This window comes from Plecotus auritus (assembly GCF_963455305.1).
Source record: "Plecotus auritus genome assembly, chromosome: 9".
Taxonomy (NCBI): Eukaryota; Metazoa; Chordata; class Mammalia; order Chiroptera; family Vespertilionidae; genus Plecotus; species Plecotus auritus.
Window position 1 is genome coordinate 6,139,043 of NC_137783.1, and position 24,508 is coordinate 6,163,550.

General features: G+C 56.3%; 1 protein-coding gene across 1 annotated transcript; it reads left to right on the forward strand.

Moving 5' to 3' along the window:
• Nucleotides 1-214: 214 nt before the first annotated feature.
• Nucleotides 215-21,978, forward strand: ADGRA1 (adhesion G protein-coupled receptor A1). Its single transcript, XM_080688423.1, has 7 exons — nt 215-488; nt 1,157-1,364; nt 6,345-6,472; nt 7,449-7,572; nt 12,619-12,764; nt 18,152-18,250; nt 19,307-21,978. The coding sequence occupies exons 2-7, from the start codon at nt 1,362-1,364 to the stop codon at nt 20,526-20,528; spliced, it is 1,722 nt and encodes a 573-aa protein (XP_080544549.1). The 5' UTR covers nt 215-488; nt 1,157-1,361; the 3' UTR covers nt 20,529-21,978.
• The last annotated feature ends 2,530 nt before the right edge of the window (nt 21,979-24,508 follow it).

Below are 24,508 nucleotides of genomic sequence, written 5' to 3' on the forward strand. Positions count from 1 at the left end.
TTCAGGAAGGCGTTTTCAGGTGAGTTGTCCGACTCCGCTGGGAGCGAAGGCAAAGCCTGGCCGGTTGTCTCTTTAAATCGGCTCTGCAGTGTGATGGGCATGGGAAGAACCATTCCCAGCCTGCGGCAGGGAGCTGGCCACAGCGCCGCCATCCGCCTCCCCCATCCCCATGGTTACGGCTCCTGCTTCCCGCCGGTCCTCTTCCCTGGCTGTCGCCCGCGGAAGCAAGCGAAGCAAGCGCAGAGGCGGCTGGCGTTCCTCACCCGAGTTCTGGAAGCTGCGTGCTGAGAATCGCACTGCATGTCTGCCGTCCTGGCTCTGACTCACGTCCCCGGCTGCAGTCCTGCAATCTGTTGATAACTCTGCTCGCGAGCCGGGGTGCACGGGCCCTGGGAATGGAGACCTGCTCCCCAGCACAGCGAGCTCTCGGTGGCTCCCCGGCAACAGGCACAGCGCTGTTGCCCCTCCAGCTGTTTTTGCCAAAATAGGTGAGAAGTTGGGTATGGTGTCTCAGGGTCTGAGCAGCGGGTGGACCTGGGGGCCGGGAAGCGGCAGGAAGTGGGGGAGGCAAGGTGGGAGCCCGCTGCCCACAGAGCCCATTCTTGACTGTTTCTCGGGCATCAGTGCCAACCCGGGGAGGCGATTCCTGCTCCTGGAAATGCAGATTCCCGATAACTTTGGGTTAAGCTGAGGGCACAGAGCCACAGCCAAGATCTGTGTCTGTGTGGGGAGAGAACAGCCAGCCCCTGCGTCCGGCGACATCCACCTGCCAGGGGCTGGCTGTTCTTTAGGAGATTAATTCAAGGTTTACTGGATTCTCTTGACTTAAGCTGACAGACGTGTTATTCAGCTCGGTGAGTTTAGTTTCCTGTGCTGGGTGGCGAGCATGGGTTGATTTTTAAATGTGCAGAAGGAAGTGCTCCCCGGAGGGCAGTCTGACTGCCAGTGCGTTTGGCCAGGCCCCCTAAGGCTCCCAAGCCCAGGTGGTCCCCAGACCCTCTGCGTGCCCCTGACAGATGGAGGCCGGAGTCAGAGTCCATAGGCTGGTGGGGCTGAGAGCAGCCGGGATGGGGCACTTCTGGGAGGTGCTGGGGCTATGGGGGGAGAGGACAGCAGGGGGACCCTCCCCTGCCCTGACCAGGCCCTGTCTTCACAGGTGGGTGCAGCCTCTCCACCCTTACCTGCCCTACCAGAGTCGCCCTGAGGCCCATAGCCTGGGGCTTGACCCTGTGGCCGCTGTTTCGGGACCTTGACCTTCTGGACGGCCATGGAGGCTGGCGGGGAGAAAGGCGCGACATAGTTGGCTGACCGGGACACCATCTGCATCCGGGGCGTCCACCCTTCAGTAACTTCACGTGCTCATGGTGAGTCCACATGCTCAGGGGCCGGGGCGGGGGGGCCACGTCGAGGGCGGCCACCCCGTGCACAGAGGCCCCAGCCAGGAAAGTGAGTTGTCAGGTGGTCAGCTAGCCCGCAGCCAGGCGTACGCTGTGCCTGTGCCCGAGAGTCCTGGGGGCGGGGGAGGGGGCTGAGGGCCGGGGGAGGGCCGTTTGTTTCCAGGCCGCCTGCCTGGCTGCTCGGGAGGCTCATACTAATTAGTTGATGGCATGCCGCAATGTTGAATCATTTCATCAGTGGAGGAGACGTCCGCCCCTCGCCCCCACCCCGGGCGGCTCCAGGGCCTGTGAGCACCTTCCCTGGCCTCAGGCCCGGGCCCCTCCCACTGCAGCTCTGCCCTCCTCTTGCCTGCAGAAAGTTGGCAGGACCACTGGGGGACGTGGGTGGGCTTCAGCGGCACGTACAGCAAACACGGGGGTGTTTCTCTCACCAGCAAAGGGGGGCGGCTGCCGTGAGCAGCCTGGGGCTGTGAGGGGCTCAGCCTGCGGGCTCGTGTGTGCCTCGCTGTGGCGGCTGCCGGTTCGGACTCCGGAAGGTTGATGCTGAGTGAATAATGCAGCGTGTGTGTGTGTGTGTGTGTGTGTGTGTGTGAGAGAGAGAGAGAGAGAGAGAGAGAGGAAGAGAGAGAGAGAGAGAGAGAGAGACAGACGGCAGAGCACGTGCGGGGAATGCTGATGACCAGAGGACAGTGCAGCCAGCGGCGGCCGTGGCACTGACCCCAACAGTGAGTCCCAAATGCAGACCTGGTGGTCTGCTTCCTAAGGAGTGGTCAGTCTGAGTCACCTGTTCATTTTCTCTTCGTTAGAAAGGTCCAAACGAGAGAGATGCTTTTCTCCAGAATTCAGCATCACTCCCAGGCTGCCCCGTGCCTCGGAAGCTGGACGGATGCCAGGCACTCGCCTTTCAGACAGCTGAGAGGTTGCGTGTTTTGGGCACAGGCTGCTCCTCAGAGAAGCAGGCTGCCTGGCCCGGCCCCCAGCTTCCTAACAGCTCACTTGTTGCCCGAAGGTGCCACACCCAACATGGCTGTGGCCTCCCGGGGGGCAGCATCCCTTCCTCAAATGTAGATCCCCATGTGCCATGGAACCTGTGACCGGTGGGGACAGAGGAGCTGGCAGGCACCCAGCACTGCCCTTCAGGGCCGCCACAGGTGACCTCTGCCTGTCTTTGCTGAGCTCATCTCTGGTCCTTCGACCCTTCCACGCACTCGCTCTCCATTTCAGGGGCGGGGTCTGCACACGGTGCCTTGGTCTCAGCCAGAACGCCGGCCCATCCAACCCTGAGAACCGCCCGGTTGGCCTTGCCCACAGAGATTGGATTTCAGCACTTTGTTGGGGTTTTGTCTTAATAAATAGCATTTACACTGGAGAGAGTTTCTGAAAGGAGAACGCCCAGCCTCATATGCAGGGTCACAGTTCAGGTGAGAGGACTTTTCTGTGTGTGTCTGAGTCTGTGGTGCAGACGCCAGGGCAGGCCCATCCCGTGGCTCGGAGCATCGGAGGGAAGCCTAAAGGCCCAGCAGCAGGGTGGCCTGTCCCTGTCTGCCCCAAGCTGCCGCTCTCTGGCCACACGTGCAGCTCCTGCGGGGCCCGGGCCTCCCTGACACCTGCGGTCAGCAAGCTGCCTCCTGGATCCCACGTTGCCTCGGCCACACACTGAAGTTCAATGGCACTGAGTTCCAGGCGTCTCTGGGCAGGCCCCCGGGGCCACGCGTCCTTTCAGAACGTGCTGCTGTCTGTCCAGCGCTCAGACAGGGTCCAAATACCTGGGTGCTGCCCCTGGGAGGCCTGTGTCTGGCACCTGAAGCCCAGGCCGCCGCCGCCCTACATCTTCATCACGACTGTTAGTACACGAAGCCGGCGTGGGCTGGCCTGTCCCTGGCTGCTGCAGTTGGGATTCAAATGCAAGCAGGTTCCATGTGCTCATTACTTTGTGACCTATAATCTTCCGTGACCTTCACCCTGAGCTAGGGGACCGCCTCTCCTCAGGGAACAAAGTGGCCGGCTTTGGAAGTAGCGTAAAAGGTTGTCCAAACCTTTGCACTGTCTCTGTCTCCTTCCAGAGGAGCCACAGGAGGAGCAGGGTCGGTGGCCCGGCTGAGGGCTCTGTGGTCTCAGCCCCTGCGCTCTGGGCGGGAGTGGCTGCTGGGAGAGGCCTGGAGTGGGTGGTACAGCCGCCTGCTAGTTCCTCCAGTCACAGTAGCATCAGGTGGCCCTGAGGGTGAGCTCCCTGTCACCACTGACCTGCAGGTCCCAGTGGCATAAAGGCCACTCGGTCATTCGGGATGGTCCTGGTGCCACAACAGGAGGGCTGGGGCTCTCATGCAGACCCCAGCAGAGCCCCCACATGCTCTGAACTCAGGGCTGGAATCAGTGTCATCGGAGCATGCTTGGGGACGTCCCGAAAAGCCCTGAAGCCAGGACAGGGCGAGAGACCAGTCCCGCCCCGGCAGTGCTTGGAGTTGAGACACACGGCACGCTCAGGGTGCCCTTTTCCCCCACAGCTGTACCCCACATTCAAACAAGGGAATTAAAACCCCCAAAGAGATCAGGCTAGACACCAGGCAGGGTGCTCGGGAGGCCAACAGGGAGGGAACCGCCGGTTGTCTGAGCCGAGGACCTGGGCCCAGTGCCGCTCGGGACGCTCCCAGTGCTCAGTCGCCCAGTCGCCCAGTCGGTCTGTCAGGGGGTCGCTCCCACTCCAAACACATTCTCCAGGCCAAGCCTGGAACCCCCCCCCCCCCGCCCCCCGCCCACAGGCCGGCACCTCCAGCCTCGCCTAGAAGAGCGGCCTGGATGCTGCAGACACTTGACTTCAGTGAGTGCTCTCCATTTGTGCTTTCAGTTCTGTCCGATATTTACACTTCTAAACACTCATGAAACAACTTTCAGTCTACAACTGGAGAGTGTCACCCCCGCCCCCCCATCGCGTCCCCTTAAGCAAGTGACGCCGAGTCAGAAGGAGCTTTTCTCTGTTCTCTCCGAAGCTCTCCGAAGCCGACCAGCCCACACGCCTCCAAAAGGAAACGTAACAAACATGTAAATGCAACGTCCAATTAGGGTAATTTGTGCTCCGAATGAATAAATTACTTATCTTTTTCCTCTGCCTTTCCCCCGGGAACACTTTGATGAAAGGTTGACAGATCAATAAGATGCAATTATCATTAAAAAGGCGACAAGGGACAGCAGGCGCTAATGAAATCAGCCTCGGTTGGAACAGATCCGCGAGGAAGGACGTCCCGCCTGTCCCCAGCCTGCGGACGCCTCGCCGTGAGGACGGGGTGCACACACGGTCTGCACGCACACACGTCTGGCAGACAGAGGCCCCTTGGCCACGTGTCACTCTCACCTAAAGGGTGATGTTTTGAGCAGACAAATGGCACGTGACCTGACCGACTCCCTCCTCCTTTCCTCTTGCTCTTAATGTCCTGATTTACTTGGTTCGCAGGACATACTTGGTTCGCAGGACACATACAAGGCGGACGATAATATAATGTAAAAGGAACGTACGCCTCAAGAAGTGGGAACCGCAAACAAACCCGCAGCCCAGGCCTGAGCGCCACGGAGAAAAGAGGCCACCTGGGAGGATGCAAGCCAGTGTCGCAGGAGGAGACAGCTCCTGGTCCTGCAGGCCCAGAAGTGACCAGGAGTCACAGCTCCCACTCCCATGGGGGTGAGAGGGTGGGGGCCCTCATCCTCCCCTCCCGGCTCCTTAGCCTTTCTGCTGTGAGGTCGGGGCTCCACCCACGGTGGCTGGTCCAAAGGGCACCGCTGGGGCCATGGCCTAGGGGGACTTGTCCAGGGACGTCAGTCCAGCTCTGTTGACCACATACCAACAACCATCAGGATCTGCTTGTGGAACGCTTGCCAAGTAGATTCCTCCAGGAGGAACTTTAAAATATAAAGTATGTCTCCGTTTTGCATTGCCTACTTTGAATTTTAAATGTCACCTCTAAAAATGTAGAAAGGCACTGTGGAGAACTCTGATTTGGAGAAAGGAAGAAAAGAGGAGGCCAAAGGGAACTGATTGTTTCTTATAAACACCCACGGTGGCTGCCACTGCTCGGCGTCGGAGTCCTCAGCGCCAGGGGAGCCTCAAACCTGGGCCCTCAGAGGAGGAGGAAGTGCCTGAGGGCGGGGTGACCTCCGGCCTGTGACCCCAGCCTGGGCGCGCACCCTCACGACATGTCTCTGCATCTTGAATAGTGCAGGTGCTGCAGCCGGGGTGTCCCTGTCACCTTGAGGCTGGCACGTCCTGGCCGTCTTTCCCCTGCGCTCACGGTTTCGTGGGGGATTTGGACTAGGGCACAGCATGTGTCCTGCTGGAGCCCATGCCAGGCTGATGGGAGTCATTGCTGTTCTGTGCATGCGCACGCCTGCCCTTCAGACGTCCCAGTGCATGGACAGTGCAGACCAAAGCGTGGGTGCCTCCGTGGTGTCTGGCCCGCGGTCCGTGGGGTGTCACAGCACCCTCCCTATGTCACGTCTGGTCATCTTCTTATCCTGGGCCAGGGTGCTATTTCTGGCCTCAATCGCCAACCAGGTCCCTTAATGGTCAGACCATGAAGAGTGCCCCTGGCATCCACTGGCTTTTAAGTGAGGTCTCTCTGCTGTGGAGGCAGCAGCTGATGGGATCCAATCACGGGGGAAATCCACCAAGGGCTGTCAGAGCACCATAAAGATGGCCAGCTGGGCCACCCCTACAGGGTGAAGCCACTCGTGGGCAGCCCGCGAGGCGTGGCTCCACCTGCTGAGCACTCACCTGAGCAGGGTCTTCCCTGGCAGGGTGCCTGCTTCTGCTGAGACCTGGCAAGTGTCCCCTGATTCCGAAAATGCCTCCAGGGACTTGCAGGGAGGGGCTGGGCTCAGGGAGAGCCCTGTGGCTCTGCCACACGCACAGGTTCTCAGCCACGTCGCTCACATGGGTCTGCTCTGTGTTCCTTCCAGGATTTGAAGAGTGTCCTCTCCCTGCCCCAGCACCCAGGGGAGTTCCTGCACCCCGTGGTGTACGCCTGCACGGCCGTCATGCTGCTCTGCCTCCTCGCCTCCGTCATCACCTACCTCATGCACCAGAGGTGAGGCCCCACTCTGCCCTGAGACGCCCCACTTCCCCGTCTAGTGCAAACCCCAAAGTGAGACCTCCTACCCTCATGGAGCAGGAAGTCCCTGGAAGGCACTTCACAGATGGCCAGCCAGCTTGAGCCTGCCCAGCCTGGGTGGCCTTGGGGGTGACTGAGTGTTGGGGACAGCCAAGCCCCTCCATCCCCGGTGTCCATGTTCTTATCAAATCAGGTGAAGTAAGTTCTTCCTCCAACAGCACAGCGTCTGCTCAGGTGCCCGAGGGCCCGTGTCCTTGGGAAGTTGAAGCAGCCAGCAGACCCTCAGGCACGTCTGCATTTTTTTTTTTTTCTAGAAAGGGGAGTCTAATCAGGTCTCTTATGAGCTGGTTTCCTCTGCCTGGGAGTGAGGAGAGACCTGGCTGTGTCCCCATCACCTGAGGATGCCCTGGGGAATGTGAGGAGGAGCCTCGGCCATGGTCAGGGTCTAGCCCACAATGCAAGTCATGGGCAAAGCCTGGGCCGTGGCATTACCACAGAACCACCTTCATGGGAAGAGACTTGGGGTGGGCACACGGCCATGGAGGGCTGTGGCCAGGCACAGCTGTCAGCACAGGCTAGGTAATCTCAGTAGTGGCCATAGCCAGGGGGGAGGTGTGGTCACAGCCATAGGCAGCGCCCAAGTCCAGTGCCGGCGTGGCGATAGGGGTCGCCGTGTAGTTGGTCACTGTCACGGCCTCCTCTCAAGGTTGTAAGAGATTTCTCAAAAACCCTTCCAGTCCTCGTGCTCCAGGGGGATTTCACACCGAACCCACCAGCCACACACTGAGGGTGGACTCCGCCCGGTCTGTCCGTCTTTCCCTTGATTTGGTCCTTGGGGTGTGTCTCTCTGCCCAGAGGTCTTCCCGGTTCCCACATGGACAGATGCAGGTGAAGGGCTCACGCCCACTCTGCTGAGGGGCGGGTTCCTGACGACACACCTGTGTTTCCCCAGCGCCATCCGGATCAGCCGCAAGGGCAGGCACACGCTCCTAAACTTCTGCCTGCACGCAGCCCTGACCTTCACGGTGTTCGCCGGGGGCATCAATCGCACCAAGTACCCCATCCTGTGCCAGGCGGTGAGTCTTCCTTCACCCGGGTCTTCCTTCTGCTATAGACCATCAAGGGCTCATCACCTCTCCTGCCAGAGGGGAAGTTTGTGGTCATTGTCTTGTGTATAAAATCACATTTGAGTATCTGTTCGGGTGTTTCTCATGAATGGAATGGTCCAGCGTCCAGTGTGTCCGTGTTGCAGACCCAGGTGAGTCTAGTTCAGGGGTAGGCAAACTTTTTGACTCGAGGGCCACAATGGGTTCTTAAAGTGGACCGGAGGGCCGGAACAAAAGCATGGATGGAGTGTTTGTGTGAACTAATATAAATTCAAAGTAAACATCATTACATAAAAGGGTACGGTCTTTTTTTTTTTTATTTCAATAGTTTTATTCATTTCAAACATTTTAACAAGAAGAATGTAAACACTAATTATTATAATTTGAAACTTCAAAAAATGGAGGAATCATAGCACAATAACATACCTTATATTAAAATGGCAAAGGCAAAATAAAATTGCCTAACAAAGGAAAGGTATAAAAGCCTTTCAAATTAAACTTAAATATAATAAAATAATTTAAAACTAAAACAAATAGAAAAGAACAAAATGTGTAAACAGTAAATTAAACATTTTCTTTAGTGCAACTTCCAAATTATGCCCGGGACGTAGATGTAGATGGCAATGTAGACTGGGTTGAAAGGTTTTTGGTCTTTAAAACATCAACTTCAGTGGGAACAGTGTTGTTGGTCTTCTTTTTAGCTAATGCTCTGATACTGTGCTCTCCAGGGGCGTGTCTCCCTACATCACTACGATAACGTGTCTCCGCATTCCCAGGGTGACATCGGGGGGACGCGTCCGCGGGCATTCCAAGGAGCCTCTGGAAGATTGAGAGGTTGTTCCTTCTACTGAATGGGCGGATATAAATCCGCCCACTCAGAAGAAGGAGCTGCGGCCGTGTTTCCCGACGTTGCCATGTTAACACTGCTGCTGGTGAAGGAGCGGAGGGGAGAGCAAGAGAACCCTCCACTCTTTCGGCTCCGCGGGCCGGATAGAACAGCCGAACGGGCCGGATCCGGCCCGCGGGCCGTAGTTTGCCCACGGCTGGTCTAGTTATTTAGCTCAGCATTCCATCATATAAATAACTAGAGGCCCAATGCACGAAATTCATGTGGGGGGGTGGCCCCTCAGCCCGGCCTGACCCTCTCACGGTCTGGGAGCCCTTGCTCCTTACCGCTCGCTACTCCTTACCGCTCGCTACTCCTTACCACTCGCTACTCCTTACCACTCGGCTGGCTGCTCCTTAGCGCTGCCGCGGAGGCAGGAAAGGCTCCTGTCACCACCGCTGCGCTCGCCAGCTGCTGGCTCAGCAGCACTCCCCCTGTGGGAGTGCACTGACCACCAGAGGGCAGCTCCTGCATTGAGCATCCGCCCCCTGGTGGTCAGTGAGCGTCATAGCGACCAGTCCTTCTGCCGTTTGGTCGATTTGCATATTAGGCTTTCATTATGTAGGCCGTATTTTTCACTTGGACCAACTCGCTCCAAGGCCTGAAGTGGCCACAGGCTGACGAGAAGTCCACTGTCCCACAAACAGGGCTCATCCGGGAACAGGGACCTGCCCTGCAGAGGCTGGTGGGGCAGGAGCAGGGGACGAGCCACCTGCTCCCCGTCTAGGTAAGAGTCCCAGGATGCTAATGCTGAGACTCATAATCAGGCAGTAGAAACTGTCACCAGTGGACTGCCACGGAGTCCAGGCCACAGAGACACGTGTGGAGGCCACAGAAGAGTCCGCCCTGCCCCCTCTCGGGTGAAAAGGGAGAAACGTAAACGACCCTTCGGCTCCTGACAGGGCTCAGAAGAGGCCCTTCCACCACCCACAGATCATCCCCCCAAGGACCACCCTTGGGTTTCTGTCACTTGTGGGCACGCCCGCCCGGGCCACGTAGACGGAGCTCTGGCAGCGACACCCACGGGGATGTCCCGCTGCTCTCCTTACAGCCTTGGTTGCTGTGAAGCCGTCATCGATGACTGTGCTGCCACAGCCTCACCACCTGGGACCTGGTGTACCGGCGCTGACCCCGGTGGCTGTCTGTCCACACGAGGTGACCTGTCCACCTGCACAGACTCACCCTGGGGACCGGTCGGTGAGGTGCTGCTCCCACAGGGGTACCTCAGGGAATAATCAGGCTGTTAGCTCTCGTTCTCCACACCCACCTGCCCGCAAGGGAGCATCAGGCTCATGAGACAGCACCTGCTCCAGAGCCCTGGCACCCGGGGCCCTGCCCCTAGGCTCCCGTGAAAGAGACGCCACTTTTCTGCGACTCGGTGTCAAGATGAGCCATCCAGCACAAACCTGAACAGCACAATGAGGGGCAGACCTGCCTCCTCTCGCCTTTCCACAGGCATGGCAACCACTGAGGCGAGCGCCCCGGGAAATCCGATTTACACTCCGCCTGCAATGCTCCCGGGGAGCGGAGCCATCCAGAGGCGTGGCATGGATTGTTACCTTTATGTCCGCACGTCTCCACGTGAGTGCCACGAGCCAGGCCCGGTGAGGAGGAGCCGCCAGAATCACGGTGGTACAGCCACTCCCACCCCCTCAGAGGCCCAGTAACCATGGCACTGGGGAGCCCTTGCCCTCCAAAAACCTGGGAGCCATCTGTGTCTGCTCGCCATCCGCATGGCACCCAGGGCCTGGCTGGGGTGCACGGTAGGTGGGGGCAGATGAGACCTAGAAACATCCACAGAGGTAAGACCTGTAGAAATCATGTTCGTGTGAGAAACGCTCGATTCTCTCATAGTGACAACCATAGGACCCCAGCAGAGGTAGCCAGCCCTGAGCTCCACAGCAGATGCTGTCCTGATCTCCCGTCTACCCTGCCAGAAGGTATCAAGGCATCGTTCATTCATTCACTCATTCATTCAAAAAATGCATTGGGGGCCTGTGGGTGCTGTGGGAGCAGCTGAGATCAAACCCACCAGTTCCCCCGCTGTGTGGACCTGCATTCCAGTGATGTGTAGACAGCAGTAACCTGCCCGGTGTGTCAGGGAAAACGAGATGCGGAGCAGAGGCGAGGCCAGGCTCACCTAGCTGGGGTCCCTCCTCCACTCGCCGCAGAAGGAGACCAGGAGGCACAGGGAGGGGTGATGGCTACTTCATGTGTCCCTTCGATGGATTCCTGGGCACCCAGGCATGTCAAACATGATTCCGGGCGTGTCTGGGACAGTGTTTGGGATGAGGCGAGTGGAGTGGAGGGCCGTCCGTGTTATCAGTGGCCTCGTCCAATTTGCTGGGGTCTGAATAGAATGGAAGTCTGAATGAGAAAGACCTCTGTCTCGGGCTGCAACATCCATCTCCAGCCTTTGGATGCAGACACAGACTGAGTTACATCGCCATTCTCCTGGGTCTCTGGCTTGCCGACTGCAGATCTGGGGCTTCCTCGGGCTCCCTAATTACATGAGCCAATTCATTATAGGCAGCCAGGCTGTCCCCCACCTTGACCAGTGACACCTACACACGACCCTGGTGCCCGACACAGGACCCTCTGGCCAGCCTTCCCTGTCCAGTGTCGCTCTGGGTGACAGTGAGTGATGTATGAGAAGTGGTCCAAGCTCCGAATGGCAGGGAGAACAGCCGGTTGTCATGGCAACAGAAAATGACCGTGCGCCTCATTAAAGTACAAAGTGACATCATGAACACAGACAGACGGCCAGTGTTGTCCTCACATAATAGATGTGCGTCAGGGCTGCCCTGGGCCCAGAAGCGTGGGGTGGCGCTAGGGTGCTGTCTGGAAGCCAGGGCGGGGTCCCTGTGACCTCTCCTTGTGTCCAGCCTGAGGGGGTCAGGATGTGGTTCAGCCCCACCTCCTCCTCCGCACTCTCCTCCCAGCTCTGGGTGCTCCCTGCCCTCCTCACGTCTGAGGACGTGTCTCCATTTCTTCCTGAAAAGAAAGTCAGGCCGTCCTTCAATCGAGGGCCAGGTGATGTGAGTCCCCATCCTGCATGTCCTGGTGCCGAGCTGGCCCCCTGGATTCCCAGCGTCTCCCCCGTCAGCCAGGTGGGCAAGGCCACGTGCACAGGATGCAGCTGACGCCCGATGGAGGTCAGGCCGAGGAAAAGGCTGGATTCACCCACGTGCAGGAGCTTATCCAAAACCGGAAATACAGTTCCGGTGTTTACCCTCCTCCTCGATGTTCTCATCAATTATTATGGAGTTTTCTCCTAAGTAAAACTGAACTGTGCACTTGATAAATCATTGCACTTGATGGTGCAATGCTAGCTTTACTCAGAGAATCTCTGTTCCTTAAACATTTATGTCCTTCCCAATTATAGCCATATTTTACTTGTCATTGTGAAGTGTCAGGTTATTACTTCAAAGGTAACCTCATTCTCTAGAACTGGGTGGAGACAGCGTGGATTGCGTGGTTAGCTAATGCAGTAAGTGCTGGCGATGGGAGGAACCTGGCGCTGTTTCCATAGTAACAAGCAACTCCGACTTACAGGGAGGGGACTTGGGCGTCTGATCCAGAAGGTGCTGATCTCACAGGCAGTGCCAAAAACACCGGCACCTGGGAGACCACTGCTGCACACCACACCACCTCACCTGGTGTGCGGAGGGCCCAGCACCTGGAGCTCTCCGAGTCCCTGCCTGAGCCACACGCACCACAGGGACCCGTGCATACAGGCCCCATTGCAGGATGGTGTGTGTGCTGCTCAGAGATGCCCACGTAGCCGGCCCCCAGGTGGACCACACCCAGACGCGCCAGGCGCACAGGCCCACGGGCTCCCAGCCGGTCCCTCTGCAGGAGAGCCAAGCTGCTTTGAGCTAACACACCTGCAAAGCTTCTTTGCAGCCCAGGCGTCTCCCTTGAGCTCAGAGACCCCTGTGAAGTGCAGTGTTGCTGGAACCAGGGACCCTGGTGCCTCCGGCAGCCTCGTTTCTTGTCACTGCTGAGCTACCTCCTGAGGACGCAGGGGAGCGGGAGGGCTGGACGGCTCTGGGACGTGCAGTGGGGAGGAGGTCAGGGAGGTCAGTGTACTGGTGGGCAGCTACTGACCTGTCTCCCCCGCCCCCCAGGTCGGCATCGTGCTGCATTACTGCACGCTCTGCACCATGCTGTGGATCGCCGTGACCGCCAGGAACATCTACAAGCAGGTGACCAAGAAGGTCCCACCCTGCCCAGGCCCAGACCAGCCACCGTACTCCCAGCAGCCCCTGCTCAGGTACCCGAGTACATTTATGTCCCTCCCATCCCCCAGGCTCCGGGAGTCCTACACCTGATGCTGGGATCTAGGCAAAGTGGCTCACAAGGAAACTTGTGGCCCTAGGATGATGTGGCCGGGGTTTGGGGGTGCTCAGATGGGGAGGGGGTCCGGGGCAGGCAGTGAGCTGGGGCTAGAGCCTGGCCAGCAGGTCTGGGCCAGTGTGTCCGTCCAGTGTTGCTGAGCTCCACGCCATGGGTGGGCCGTGGTGCACACGGCTCCAATGAGGGTCAGTAGTGGCCTCAGTTAGTCACGGGTCTCTGAGTTAATATACCTGCTCATTAGCTGGGGAAACCAAGGCAGCTCAGTTGCTGAAATGGCTGGTTTCAAGGTGACTGCGCCCCGGCCCTTCATCTGGGGCCCACAGTGGCTTTGGACACGCAGCTTTCTCCACGAAGACTTCTCACCAGTCTAGGCAGGTACCATCACCATGAGCCATGGCGGGAAGCTGAGGGAACGTGCGGTGAAGATGTCAGAGTGAGACCGCGGTGGCAGGATAGCGTCGAAGTCCAGGGTGAAAGGCTTGTCTCCGGGTGTCCACAGACTGCCGGGGACAGCGGTGCTCACAGCAGGGACCGACTCCGCGTTCTCACACGGGAATGTCACCTCACCCCACTACTGATCAGACCCCCTCCCCCACGTCCTGAGACCAAGAGTCCCTGTGCCCAGGGCCAGCCCTGGCTCCTGTGCCGCCCCGCGGTGACCCCATGGCCAGTCAGCAAGTACCCCATGCTCTCTCTTCCTCCCAAGTGGCTGCACGTCCTCACCCGGTGTGTGTCCAAGAACACTGTCGGGGCAGTAGTTGGAATTTCATCAAGATGCAGATTCACTGATTCTTTCTAAAAACTGTCCCCTGACAGAAGGAGGCTGCCCGACCCTACGGTCAGGGGAGCTCCTGGCTGGGTTGTACGGAGACACGGGAGTGCATGAAGCCCGTGGTCCTAACGCGTCTGGGCTCTGCTAGGAGCTGTGTCAGCGGGAGCAAAACAGAAACCCCACCAAGATCCAAATGGGATCCAACATCCTATGAGCACAAGAGAGGGGCTGTGACCTGGGGGCCCCCAAGGCGGGTGCAGACCTCACTGCAGAGGACGTGGCTGGAGCCAAGGGGCACTTGAGGCTGGTGCAGAGGGGCCACCTCCACCAGGAAGCCATCACCGGCCGGGGCAGCGGGCTCCACACCTCTGACCACCCAGCGGCTGCAGCAAGAATAGCGGCCCAGACCTCCAGCGCCCTCTGCTGTCTGAGCCTGGGCTGCGCCCAGGAGCTGTGCTCCTGTTCCCGAGGGCTCGGCTCCAGGGCTCGGAGTGACTTGAGCTGGAACACTCAGGGAAAGGCGGGAAAGAGGCAAGAGAGGGCCTGGCTGGAGGTGATGGAGGGCCCTGAGCACTTCACCCCGCAGGACACACGGCCAGGAAGGCTTGGGCCGCAGGGCATGTCAGCACCTCTCCAGCACCCATGGGCCACACTGCCCGAGACAGGAGGGACTGAACCTGCCCAGGGCCTGGCAGCCTCTATAACTCCACTCGCTGGAGAACCTGTTGGTCCCACAGGGACAGTCTGCAGCCATCAGGAAGGGAGAGCATTCGACAGCATTGAATGGGCCAGGGCACACTGTCCCCCAGCTGGCCACAGCTTAGCCATGTGGCCCCCTCGACCCCCACCTGGCTGCCAGGGGGACATCTGTGGGCTGGCCTGGGCCACGGGGCCAATGGGGATCACAGGCTTGAGCAGAGGAGCCAGCACCCTCTTATTTTATCCTTTCCTGAAGCCTACGTGTCATTCGCTAATTTACTGTCAGAGATGTGGTATGGGGGAGAATGTGAGGGGATTTACATTTTTAATGTCCTTGTCTGGTTTGGATACCAATCTCAAACTGCATCGGGGGTACCCCACCCCCCTTGTTTCTGGAGGAGCCTAAATAAGACCCGGTCGTCCCTTCCTGAGACGTGACCCACGGGACCTGAGTCTCTCAGTTAGATGCCTGTGGATCTTGAAGTCGATCTTCTATTAGACACAGAGTATTCAGACCTTCTACTTCTTGTTTCAATTTTGGTGATTTGTTGGGTGTTGTTGTTTTTTTCCCCAAGAATTTATCCATTTCATCTAAGTTGCTGAATCATTCACATACACTTGTGTATAATATACAGATGCTCCTCTATTTACGATGGAGTTTCATCCTGGTAAACCCATCATACGTTGAAAATATTGTTAAATCAAAAATGCATTTAGCACACCTAATCTATGAACATCATAGCTTCGCTTAGCCCACCTTACAGAAGCTCAGAACACAATACCCCAAAACGCTGGCAACACAGCACACTGCCGATAATGGGCTGGTACCTTCGTAATCACGTGGCTAAGGCAGCCTCCGCTCACCCTGCCCTCAACATCACGAGAGAGCCTCATACCACATATCACCAGCCAGGGAAAAATCAGAAATTCAAATTTCAAAGCGCGGTTCCTACTGAATGCGTTTCACTTTCACGCCATCATAAAGTTGGGAAATCCTAAGTCGGGACCGTCCGCTCTCTGACTCTTTTGCTGCCTGTGGGAAGGGTGAGGGGAAACCACCTCCTTGATGCTACAAGTTGTTCTCTTTTCTTGACCAGCCGACTCAGGCTATGTAGTTTTGTTCATGGTTTCAAGGAAATCAACTTCTTCGTCGGTAATTTTCACTACTTTTGTCTTTTTTTAAATTTTTTTAATATATTTTATTGATATTTTACAGAGAGGAAGGGAGAGGGATAGAGAGCTAGAAACATCGATGAGAGAGAAACATCGATCAGCTGCCTCCTGCACACCTCCTACTGGGGATGTGCCCGCAACCAAGGTACATGCCCTTGACCGGAATCGAACTTGGGACCCTTCAGTCCGCAGGCCGACGCTCTATCCACTGAGCCAAACCGGCTTCAGCTGTCTTTTTTTTTTTTAATGGAGGTGTAACTGACATAAAATTATTAGTTTCAGATGTAGGACATAATGTTCGTGTATATTGTGATCACCACAATAGGTCTAATTAACATCCATCACCCACATAGTTATTACTTTTTTCTTGTGATGAGAACATTTAAGATCCACTCTCTTAGCAACTTTCAGAGATACAGCATAGTATTACTATTGTCGCCATGCTGTACATTACATGCAGGACTTTTTTTTTCTTTATCTCTGCTCCTATCTTTATTCTTTCCTTCTTCCTGCTCCTTTCCATTTACTTTGATTTTTTATTTTTCTGCCTTGCTGAGGTGGAATCTTATGTCAGTGAACTTTAGACCTTCCTTTTTTCTCACAGATGCAGTCATAGCTATGAATGTTCCTCTGAATCCTGCTTTAGCTGCACCCCAGAAATCTTATATTGTATTTTCTTCCTCATTCTGTTTAAAATCGTTTCTAAATTCCCTTTTGATTTCTCCTTTGATCCATGAATTATTTAGAAGTGCATCATTTCATTTCCAGATAGTTGTGATTTTCCTAGTTATCTTACTGTCATTAATTTGCAACTTAATTTCATTGTGATCAGAGAATATACTCTGTATCTTACAATCCTTTTAAATTTATTGAGATGTGTTTCTTGATGTCATCTGTCATGATGAACAGACTATGTGCACTTAAAAGAACAAATGTTATGCATTTATTGGTTGTGATGTTCTGGAAAGAATAATTAGGGCAAAGTGATTAATACTGTTGTTCAGCTTTTGTTTCTTTACTGATTTTTTTTTCTACTTGTTCTCTCAATTGCTAAGGAAGGGGAGTTAAAAATTACCAACTATGATTTTGGAGTTGTCTGTTTCTTCCTTTAATTTTGTCCATTTTGCTTCATGTAGTTTAAATCTTTTCCTAGGTACCCACACATTCATGGTTGCCAGGACTTCTAGTAAACTAAGACTAACATCATTACAAAATGTCCCTCTTTATCCTTTTCTCTTAAACTCTGCTTTATCTGCTCTTAATGTAGCCACTCCAGCCTTCTGGGGTCATGGTTTGTGTGGACTGCTTTTTCTATCCATTAACTTTCCACCTCTCTGTGCCTTTGTATTTTAAATGCTTCTATTGTAGACAGTAAATAGCTTGCTTTTTTGTTGCTATTAATCAGTTCTGGTGATCTCTGCCTTTGGAGTTTTCAGTCCATTAAAATTTAATGAAATTTTCATGTGGTTGGATTTAGATCTCCATTTCACTATTTGTTTTCTGTTTTGCTTTTTGTTGTTAATCCTCACCAGATGATATCTTTTCCATTTATTTTTAGACAGAGTGGGAGGGAGGGGGAGAGACAGAGAGAGAGAAACATCAATATGAGAGAGAGGCATTGATTGGTTGCATCCCACATGGGGATCGAGCCTGCAACCAAGGTGCATGCCCCTGATCAAATAGAACCCAGGACCCTTCAGTCCATGGGCCGAAACTCCAACCACTGAGCAAAACCAGCTAGAGCGTTACTTCCTTTTTTTTTCTTCTGTCCTTCCTTTCCTCTTCTATTTCCTTCTCTTGGATTATTTTAACATTTTAAATTCTTAATTTTATCTCCTAGTGTTTTCCCTACTAATTTTTTGTGGTCGCTTCAGGGATTTAAATCCACGGCCTCTTCACAGCCTGTTCAGTGTGAAAATTCTATTATTTCATGTAAACTACATTAGAAACCTTGCAACTGAATAGGGACCCTCTCCCCTCCCACCATCCTTAGGCTGGAGACACCATATATATTACCCCACGTGTGTCATAAATGCCACAGGCAGAGGTAACATTCTTTCTTTAAACAGTCATATGTATTTTATAGAAGTTAAGAGGAAACAAAGTCTTTTCTATTTACCCTACTATTTAGCATTTTTATGTTCTTGCTTCCTCCAAGTATCCTTTGGGTACAAGAACCCTTCAGCCTGAAGGCCTTCATTTAGCATTTCTTGAAGTCAGCTGGACACTTTGTTTTATTTTTATTACAATCTGTCTTTACTCCTCCTGCATTCTGAAGGGTGTGTTTCTGGGTATAGAATTCTGGGAGGCAAAGTCCCCAGGGGTCACCCCAAGTGACCAGAGGCAGGGTCATCTTGCTCCCACCCAAGGACCTAGGACCCGTGTCAGTCTCCTCATTGGGGCCTGGCACTGGGGCCTGGCCAGGGCCATCTCTGCAGGGGCGCAGCAGCCAGCGAGCTGGGAGCGCGGGGAGGGGGGAGAGGCGAGGCCAGGCCCTGGCGGTGGCCCCCTGGTCAGTGGGGCTGGTGCTGCCCCTGCCTGACAGCTGCTTGGCCAGGACCCCTGGGCCACACTCCCTCCCTTTGCCCTGAAGGTGGTGCTGTCCTTGGGGGACCCAGTTGGGTTCAAAGGTCAGTGAGCGACCTCCTGCTCTCTGGCAGGTTCTACCTCTTCAGTGGAGGGGTTCCTTTCATCATCTGTGGAGTCACGGCGGCCACGAACATCAGGAATTACGGGACGGAGGGCGAGGACTCGGCATAGTGAGTATTGAGGGGCTGAGGGTGGCCCTTGGCGAGGCTCCAGTCGCCCTGGCTGCAGGTGCCCAGCGGCAGCCAGCACCTCCTCTGATCACAGACACTCACAGACGACAGATTGCAGCAGCCTGGAAATGCACGCAGCCTTGCTAAGACCAGGCAGGGCAGGGGTCCCGGGCTGCCCAGTCCAGTGGTCGGCAAACTCATTCGTCCACAGAGCCAAATATCAACAGGACAACGATTGAAATTTCTTTTAAGAGCCAAATGTTTTAAACTTAAACTTCTTCTAACGCCACTTCTTCAAAATAGACTCGCCCAGGCCGTGGTATTTTGTGGAAGAACCACACTCAAGGGGCCAAAGAGCCGCATGTGGCTCACGAGCCAGTTTGCCGACCACTGGCCCAGACTATCACCAGGTGCCCATGAGGTGACAGCACAAGGCCTGGTCGCCCAAAGCTGTCCTCCTCCCCAACGGACCCAGTTTCCCCCTGGGGACCGAAGGCCGGTTCGTGGAGATGGGAGAGGCCTGGGGGACCAATAACACCTGGGCAGCAGGCCGAGGCCAGCAGAGTGGACCCAGCTGTGCATAGGAGCCGAGCCAGACTCTGCAGGCCCTCCCTACGCTGTCCAGGCCAGGGGACCTCGCTGACCCTCCCAACTCGCATTCCCCTCAGGACGCCCACCCCCCGCCCCACAGGTTCCAGGGCCCCGAGACACCCCCGACCTTGGCCCTCCAAAGCAGCCTGAGTGCACCAGGCTGGCCCTGGTGGGCGGGATGGGATCCCTGCCCATCACCTGACCCTGAGGCCACCAGTTGGCCATGCCCAGTAATGGCTTCCACGGGCACCTCAGGTGCAGGCAGCACAGTTGGCACTGGGCTCTCTCCCCACAGCCAACCCCTCTTGCCCCCGGGAAGGCCATTCTCTCTCCCACGTTCACAACAGTGCCACGCTGGGCTCGGGTCACGGCACAGCCCTCTGCAGACCCTCGGGGTCCTGGAGCTCTCTCCCCCCGCCCCCCACACCCTCACCAGCTCCTCTTCCTCCTGCTCTCCTCCCGCAGCTGCTGGATGGCCTGGGAGCCCAGCCTGGGCGCGTTCTACGGGCCGGCGGCCTTCATCACCCTGGTCACCTGCGTGTACTTCCTGGGCACCTACGTCCAGCTGCGGCGTCACCCGGAGCGCCGGTATGAGCTCCGGGAGCGGACGGACGAGCAGCATCGGTTGACGGGGCTGGAGGCCGGCCACAGCACCAGGGCCCCCCCAGGCATGGCGCCCGCCTGTGCCACCCTGGCCGCCTCGCTGCTGCAGAACGAGCACTCGCTCAAGGCCCAGCTGCGGGCCACCGCCTTCACGCTCTTCCTGTTCACGGCCACGTGGACCTTCGGGGCCCTGGCCGTGTCACAGGGCCACTTCCTGGACATGGTCTTCAGCTGCCTGTACGGCGCCTTCTGCGTGACGCTGGGGCTCTTCGTGCTCATCCACCACTGCGCCAAGCGGGACGACGTGTGGCACTGCTGGTGGTCATGCTGCCCTTCCCGCAGGGACGCCCAGGCCTCGAAGCTCAGTGCCCACCACGCGCTCGACGCCAATGGGGACGCACTGGGGCACGCCACCTGCCTGCGGGACTCGCCTTGTGTTGGCAAGCCACGGGGTTTTGGGCACCCGCCGGCCAGCCACTGCAAGATGACCAACCTGGAGGCCTCTCAGAGCCACGTCAGCTGCCTGTCGCCGGCCACCCCCTGCTGTGCTAAAATGCACTGTGAGCAGCTGATGGAGGACATGGCCCATGTCCACCTGCACGAGGAGGACGCGTTTGGGCACGACCTGCACCTGCACAGGTGCCTCCAGGGCAGAACTAAGCCTCACTACTTCAGCCGGCACAGGGCGGCCGTGGCCGAGCACGAGTACGCCTATCACATCCCGTCCAGCCTGGACGGCAGCCCCCATAGCTCACGCACAGACAGCCCCGCCAGCTCGCTCGAGGGCCCAGCGGGGATGCACACACTGGCCTGCTGTGCCCAGGGCGACCCCTTCCCCTTGGTCAGCCAGCCCGAGAGTGGCAACGTCAGTCCCACACTCTACGGCTGCACCCCACGGCCCGGCAGGGAGGTAGGCCGTGGCCCAGCCCACTTTGAGATGCTCCAGAGGACACAGTCCCTGCCCTTTGGGGGCCCTGGCCAGAACGGGTTGCTCAAGGGCGACGTGTGCGAAGCCGTGCCTTATGGTGCTGACAGCACAGGCAACATCCGGACGGGGCCCTGGAAGAATGAGACGACTGTGTAGCTGCCGTGCCACCCACCCCGGGCGAGCGTCCGAGCAGAGCAGGGACCCTCTCCCACGTCAGGTCGGCAGGGTCACCAAGTGACAGAGCCTCTCAGGAGCGACTGGCACCCCCACTGGCCTCTGGTTATGAAGGACTCAAGTGGGAAGACGCTTTGGGCCACGTTGCCTCCCCTAACCCCGAGGTCAGACAGCCGTCGTGCCCACAGTCACCCCTTGTGGACCTGAAGCACCAGTCCCCGGCAGCCCAGCCACGCAGCAGGCAGAGGAACCGGCCTCCGCGTGGGGGCCTGCCCGCCTGTGATGGCCACGGCGGGAGGCACACTGATGTTTCTCGTGTTCAATGTGTGTGTTAAGTCTTGTTCCAGGGGCGGCAGCCTGCTGGTCAGCCCAGTGTGCTCTGGACCTGGGCCCCACATCTGAGCTGACCCCCGTGCCATCTCCACCTCCGCCCCTACCCTGGATGCAGCCCCAGCCCCGCAGGCCGAGGGCCCCACAGACGCGGGGCGCCCAGCTGTGCGCTGGGAGCACGTGGCCTTCAGGGGCGTAGAGGGGGTCCCACGGCTCTGTAAATGCCCAACTGTCCTTTAACAAATACTCCATTTCCAAAGCCAGCCGCTGTCAGGACTGGATCCAACCCAACATGGGAATTTGGGGAAAATAAAGTTCCCTGCCCCAAAAAGAGAAGGAGCTGGCATTTCCATGAACATCTGGCACAAAGCCCTGACTCAGAGGACAGACGTGCCCCATCCCATGGCTGGGGTCAGTGGGTCCTCACAGAGGCAGAAGCCTGGACACCCAGAGGATGTGACGTGTGTGTGAAACCAGGCACAAACACCCCTCCCTTCCTCCCCTTGGAACTGTGACACGTGTGCAGGCAGACATACACACACATGCACACATGCACATGTGTGCATGCACCACGTATGTGCACGTGCCACGTGTGTGCATCACATGTTCACCCACCCAAGCACAGTACACCATGCCTGTGCTCACATCACCACCAACATGCACATGGCCTATCATGCACAGGCAGGGTAGCCAGGTGGTCCGTGCTCTGCACGGCTGTCAGGGTGCGACTTGCCTGCGTGCTCTGCCGTCTAGGCGGGAGGATGTGCCCCGGAGCAGCTCCTTCCCTCACACACACTGGGAGAGGCGAGGCCTGTCAGGTGCCCCAGGTCCCACACTCAGTATCTGAGCATGCGGAGCCTCGCTTCCTGGGATTCCTGACGGTGAAGTTGTAGCTTACCACCGTGTCCGTACCTGCCACCAACCCCGTGTGTCTCACAGGCCCACCGGACAGGCAACCAGATGACCGCTGGGCAGTTCCTGTCTCCATCACTGTCTGCCTGTTCACCTGCTTCTGTTGCTGATATGAACCGAGACCCGACGCTGTGCTGTGTACACACTGTAGATGCAGAACTGTCAGGCAAAATACAGTGTTTCACATTGTTCGCCTTTTGTGAGGCTGGTTACTGGCATCCATGTGCGTCTCTCACCCTTGAGGGCGGCCCACCTCCCTGCAAGGCCCTGTCTGTGCCCTGGTGCTTGGGGCAGGGCCGTTCTTCCCTGGCACACCCCCACGGGTATCCAGCATCCCTCCCACCTCAGCAGCCCTGGCAGAACAGAGAGCGCACCTCATCATGCACACCACAGACGCTCAGCACTAAATAAACCTCGAGGGCTTCAGTATTGACACGGCCTCCTGAGCCCAGCTGGGAGCCGTGTTGTGACACGTCCCACTGGCATGTGATATTTCCAGAGCACAGGAGTGCACCACACGGCTGCAGTCCGGCGCTCCGTGTGGAGTGAACTTCCACAAGGGTGGGGAGCGGGATAGAGTCCAGGCTGCCGGTGGCCTTACATTTTGTGTCCCTTCCTCGCTCTGTGCACATGTGTCTGCATGTATGCACATGAATGGGTGGTGAGGGGTAAGAGTTATGTGTGAGTGTGAGCATGCAGTGTATAAAAACGAATGTACATGTGTGAATGTGCTTACATATATGCTGTAGGTTTGTACATTGAATAGCTGTGCATATGTGTGAGTTCATGCATGTGTGTGTGCATTAGTGAGTGGGTGGGTGGGTGTGGTGTCTGAGTTGTATTGTGTGTATGCAGTAAGAGTGCATGTGTGTGCATGCTACATGAGAGTGTGCATGTGTGTATATGAGTGTGTGTGCTTGTGTACATGAGATGAGTGTGCATGCATGTGTGTGCTCTTCAGAGAGTTAAAAAGTCAAAGCTGAGTGCTCTGGCCATTCAGGGGCAGGTGGAGCAGGAAGGGGCATAAGAGGTGCCTCCCTCAGCCATGACCCACACTGCTGGGTCCATCTCACAGAGAGACTCAGGCTGCAGGGTGGGGCTTGGTGACAGGGTGAGTGCTCCACCCCAAGCTTCACCGTGCCGGCTCCTGTGGGTGGGAGGGGGGGTGCTGGATGGGACTGTGGGCATGAGACACGTGTGACAGAAATAACCACCTGACGGAGAGCCCTCCAAGGGCGCCAGGCAGCAGCCCTGCCAGGCTGTGGATCCAAAGGCGTTGCCTGATGTCACAGAGGTTACCACAGCAGTTCGAGGACCAGAAACCCCTGCGCACGGACAGGGAAGGTGACAGGGAAGGTGCAGCAAGGGGGGCCTGTCCAGAGCCCCTCTGCGTAATGGCACCCACCGTCCTCCGCCGTCCCTGCTGCCTTCACAGCCACCCGCTGGCAGGTGTCAGCCTTGTGGTGTCCTGCCCACGGCTTCCCTCACCCGGGGTGTCCCAGGGAACCGCCGGCTGCTGCCATGTCCCCACTGTCCCCAGGGTGGAATGCAACCAGGGTAACATCGTAAATTAATTCCATCTCAACTGCATAAATGTCAACACTGTCTCTGCACGAGCAGCAGATGACTCCGCTCACAGCTCCAGCCACACCCACGTGGTGCCTTTGGGGGCCAGCCCTGGCTACCAGAGGGTCCCCACTTCCTGTGGTCAGGGGTTCTGGCATCAACTGCACTGGGGACCCACGTCCACGGTGACCCCACCCCTGCAGGAACCCCAGAGTCCTGCAGAAGCACCAGGGGTCCCCAGGAAGGCCACATGCGCCCGGCCGGAGCTCTGGCTCCCGGGCAGCAGCAGGTCAGTGGGCTCTGTCCTGTGTTCCCACCTCTAACTGACTGTACCCAGGACCTTGATCATGTAAAATGAGTCGAATGGTCATTAGAAACCAAAAAAAAAAATTAGTTTTAAAAAGTTATTTATTAAATATTCTTCTTATTAAAACGTACGTGTGTATTTGTTTCCAAAAAGTGTGATGGGGACCCTGGCCGGGTGGCTCAGCTGGCTGCAGCATCGTCCCATATACCAAAAGGTTGCAGGTTCAATCCTGGTCAGGGTGCATACCTAGGTAGTGGATTCGACCCCCAGTCAGAGCAAATACGGGAGGCAAAGGATAATGTTCCTCTCACATTGATCTTTCTCTTCCTCCCTCCCTCTCTCTCTCTTCCACTCTCCCCATCTCTCTTTCTCTCTCCCCTATCCTCTCTCTCTAAAATCGATTTAAACAAACAAACTAACAGGGAATAAGGACACATATGTAAAACCTTAATCAATAAAGAAATTTTTTTAAAAAACCACAATATTCTCAAGTAAGGATTTTTTTTAAGTATGATGGGGGATCTATAGAAACTTTCAAGCATAAAAATAGGTTCCAATAGAATAGAATTCTGGGCAAAATTGGATGATTATAATGAGTTTAATGAAAAAAACGTCATGATGAGGATTTCTGACTATTAAAGAAAAATGTGTTTATATGTTTTCTGTAAATGGTTGATGGTGGGTACCAAAACCACTTTGGTATTTAGCTTCTTGGATACATTTAGGAGAGTGACTAACAGCTTTATTTCAAAGTGTCAATATTTACACCACACCAGATATGACATTCATTGCAATTATTTACATTTTTTAAAATCTGGATGTTGACTTCAAAATGTGCACAGGTTTT

What these genes read in the sequence shown, in the direction of transcription:
- ADGRA1 (XM_080688423.1), top strand. An exon ending in TCCCAGCAGCCCCTGCTCAG is followed by an intron (nt 12,765 to 18,151) that starts GTACCCGAGTAC and finishes GCTCTCTGGCAG; the next exon opens with GTTCTACCTCTTCAGTGGAG. An exon ending in GAGGGCGAGGACTCGGCATA is followed by an intron (nt 18,251 to 19,306) that starts GTGAGTATTGAG and finishes CTCCTCCCGCAG; the next exon opens with CTGCTGGATGGCCTGGGAGC.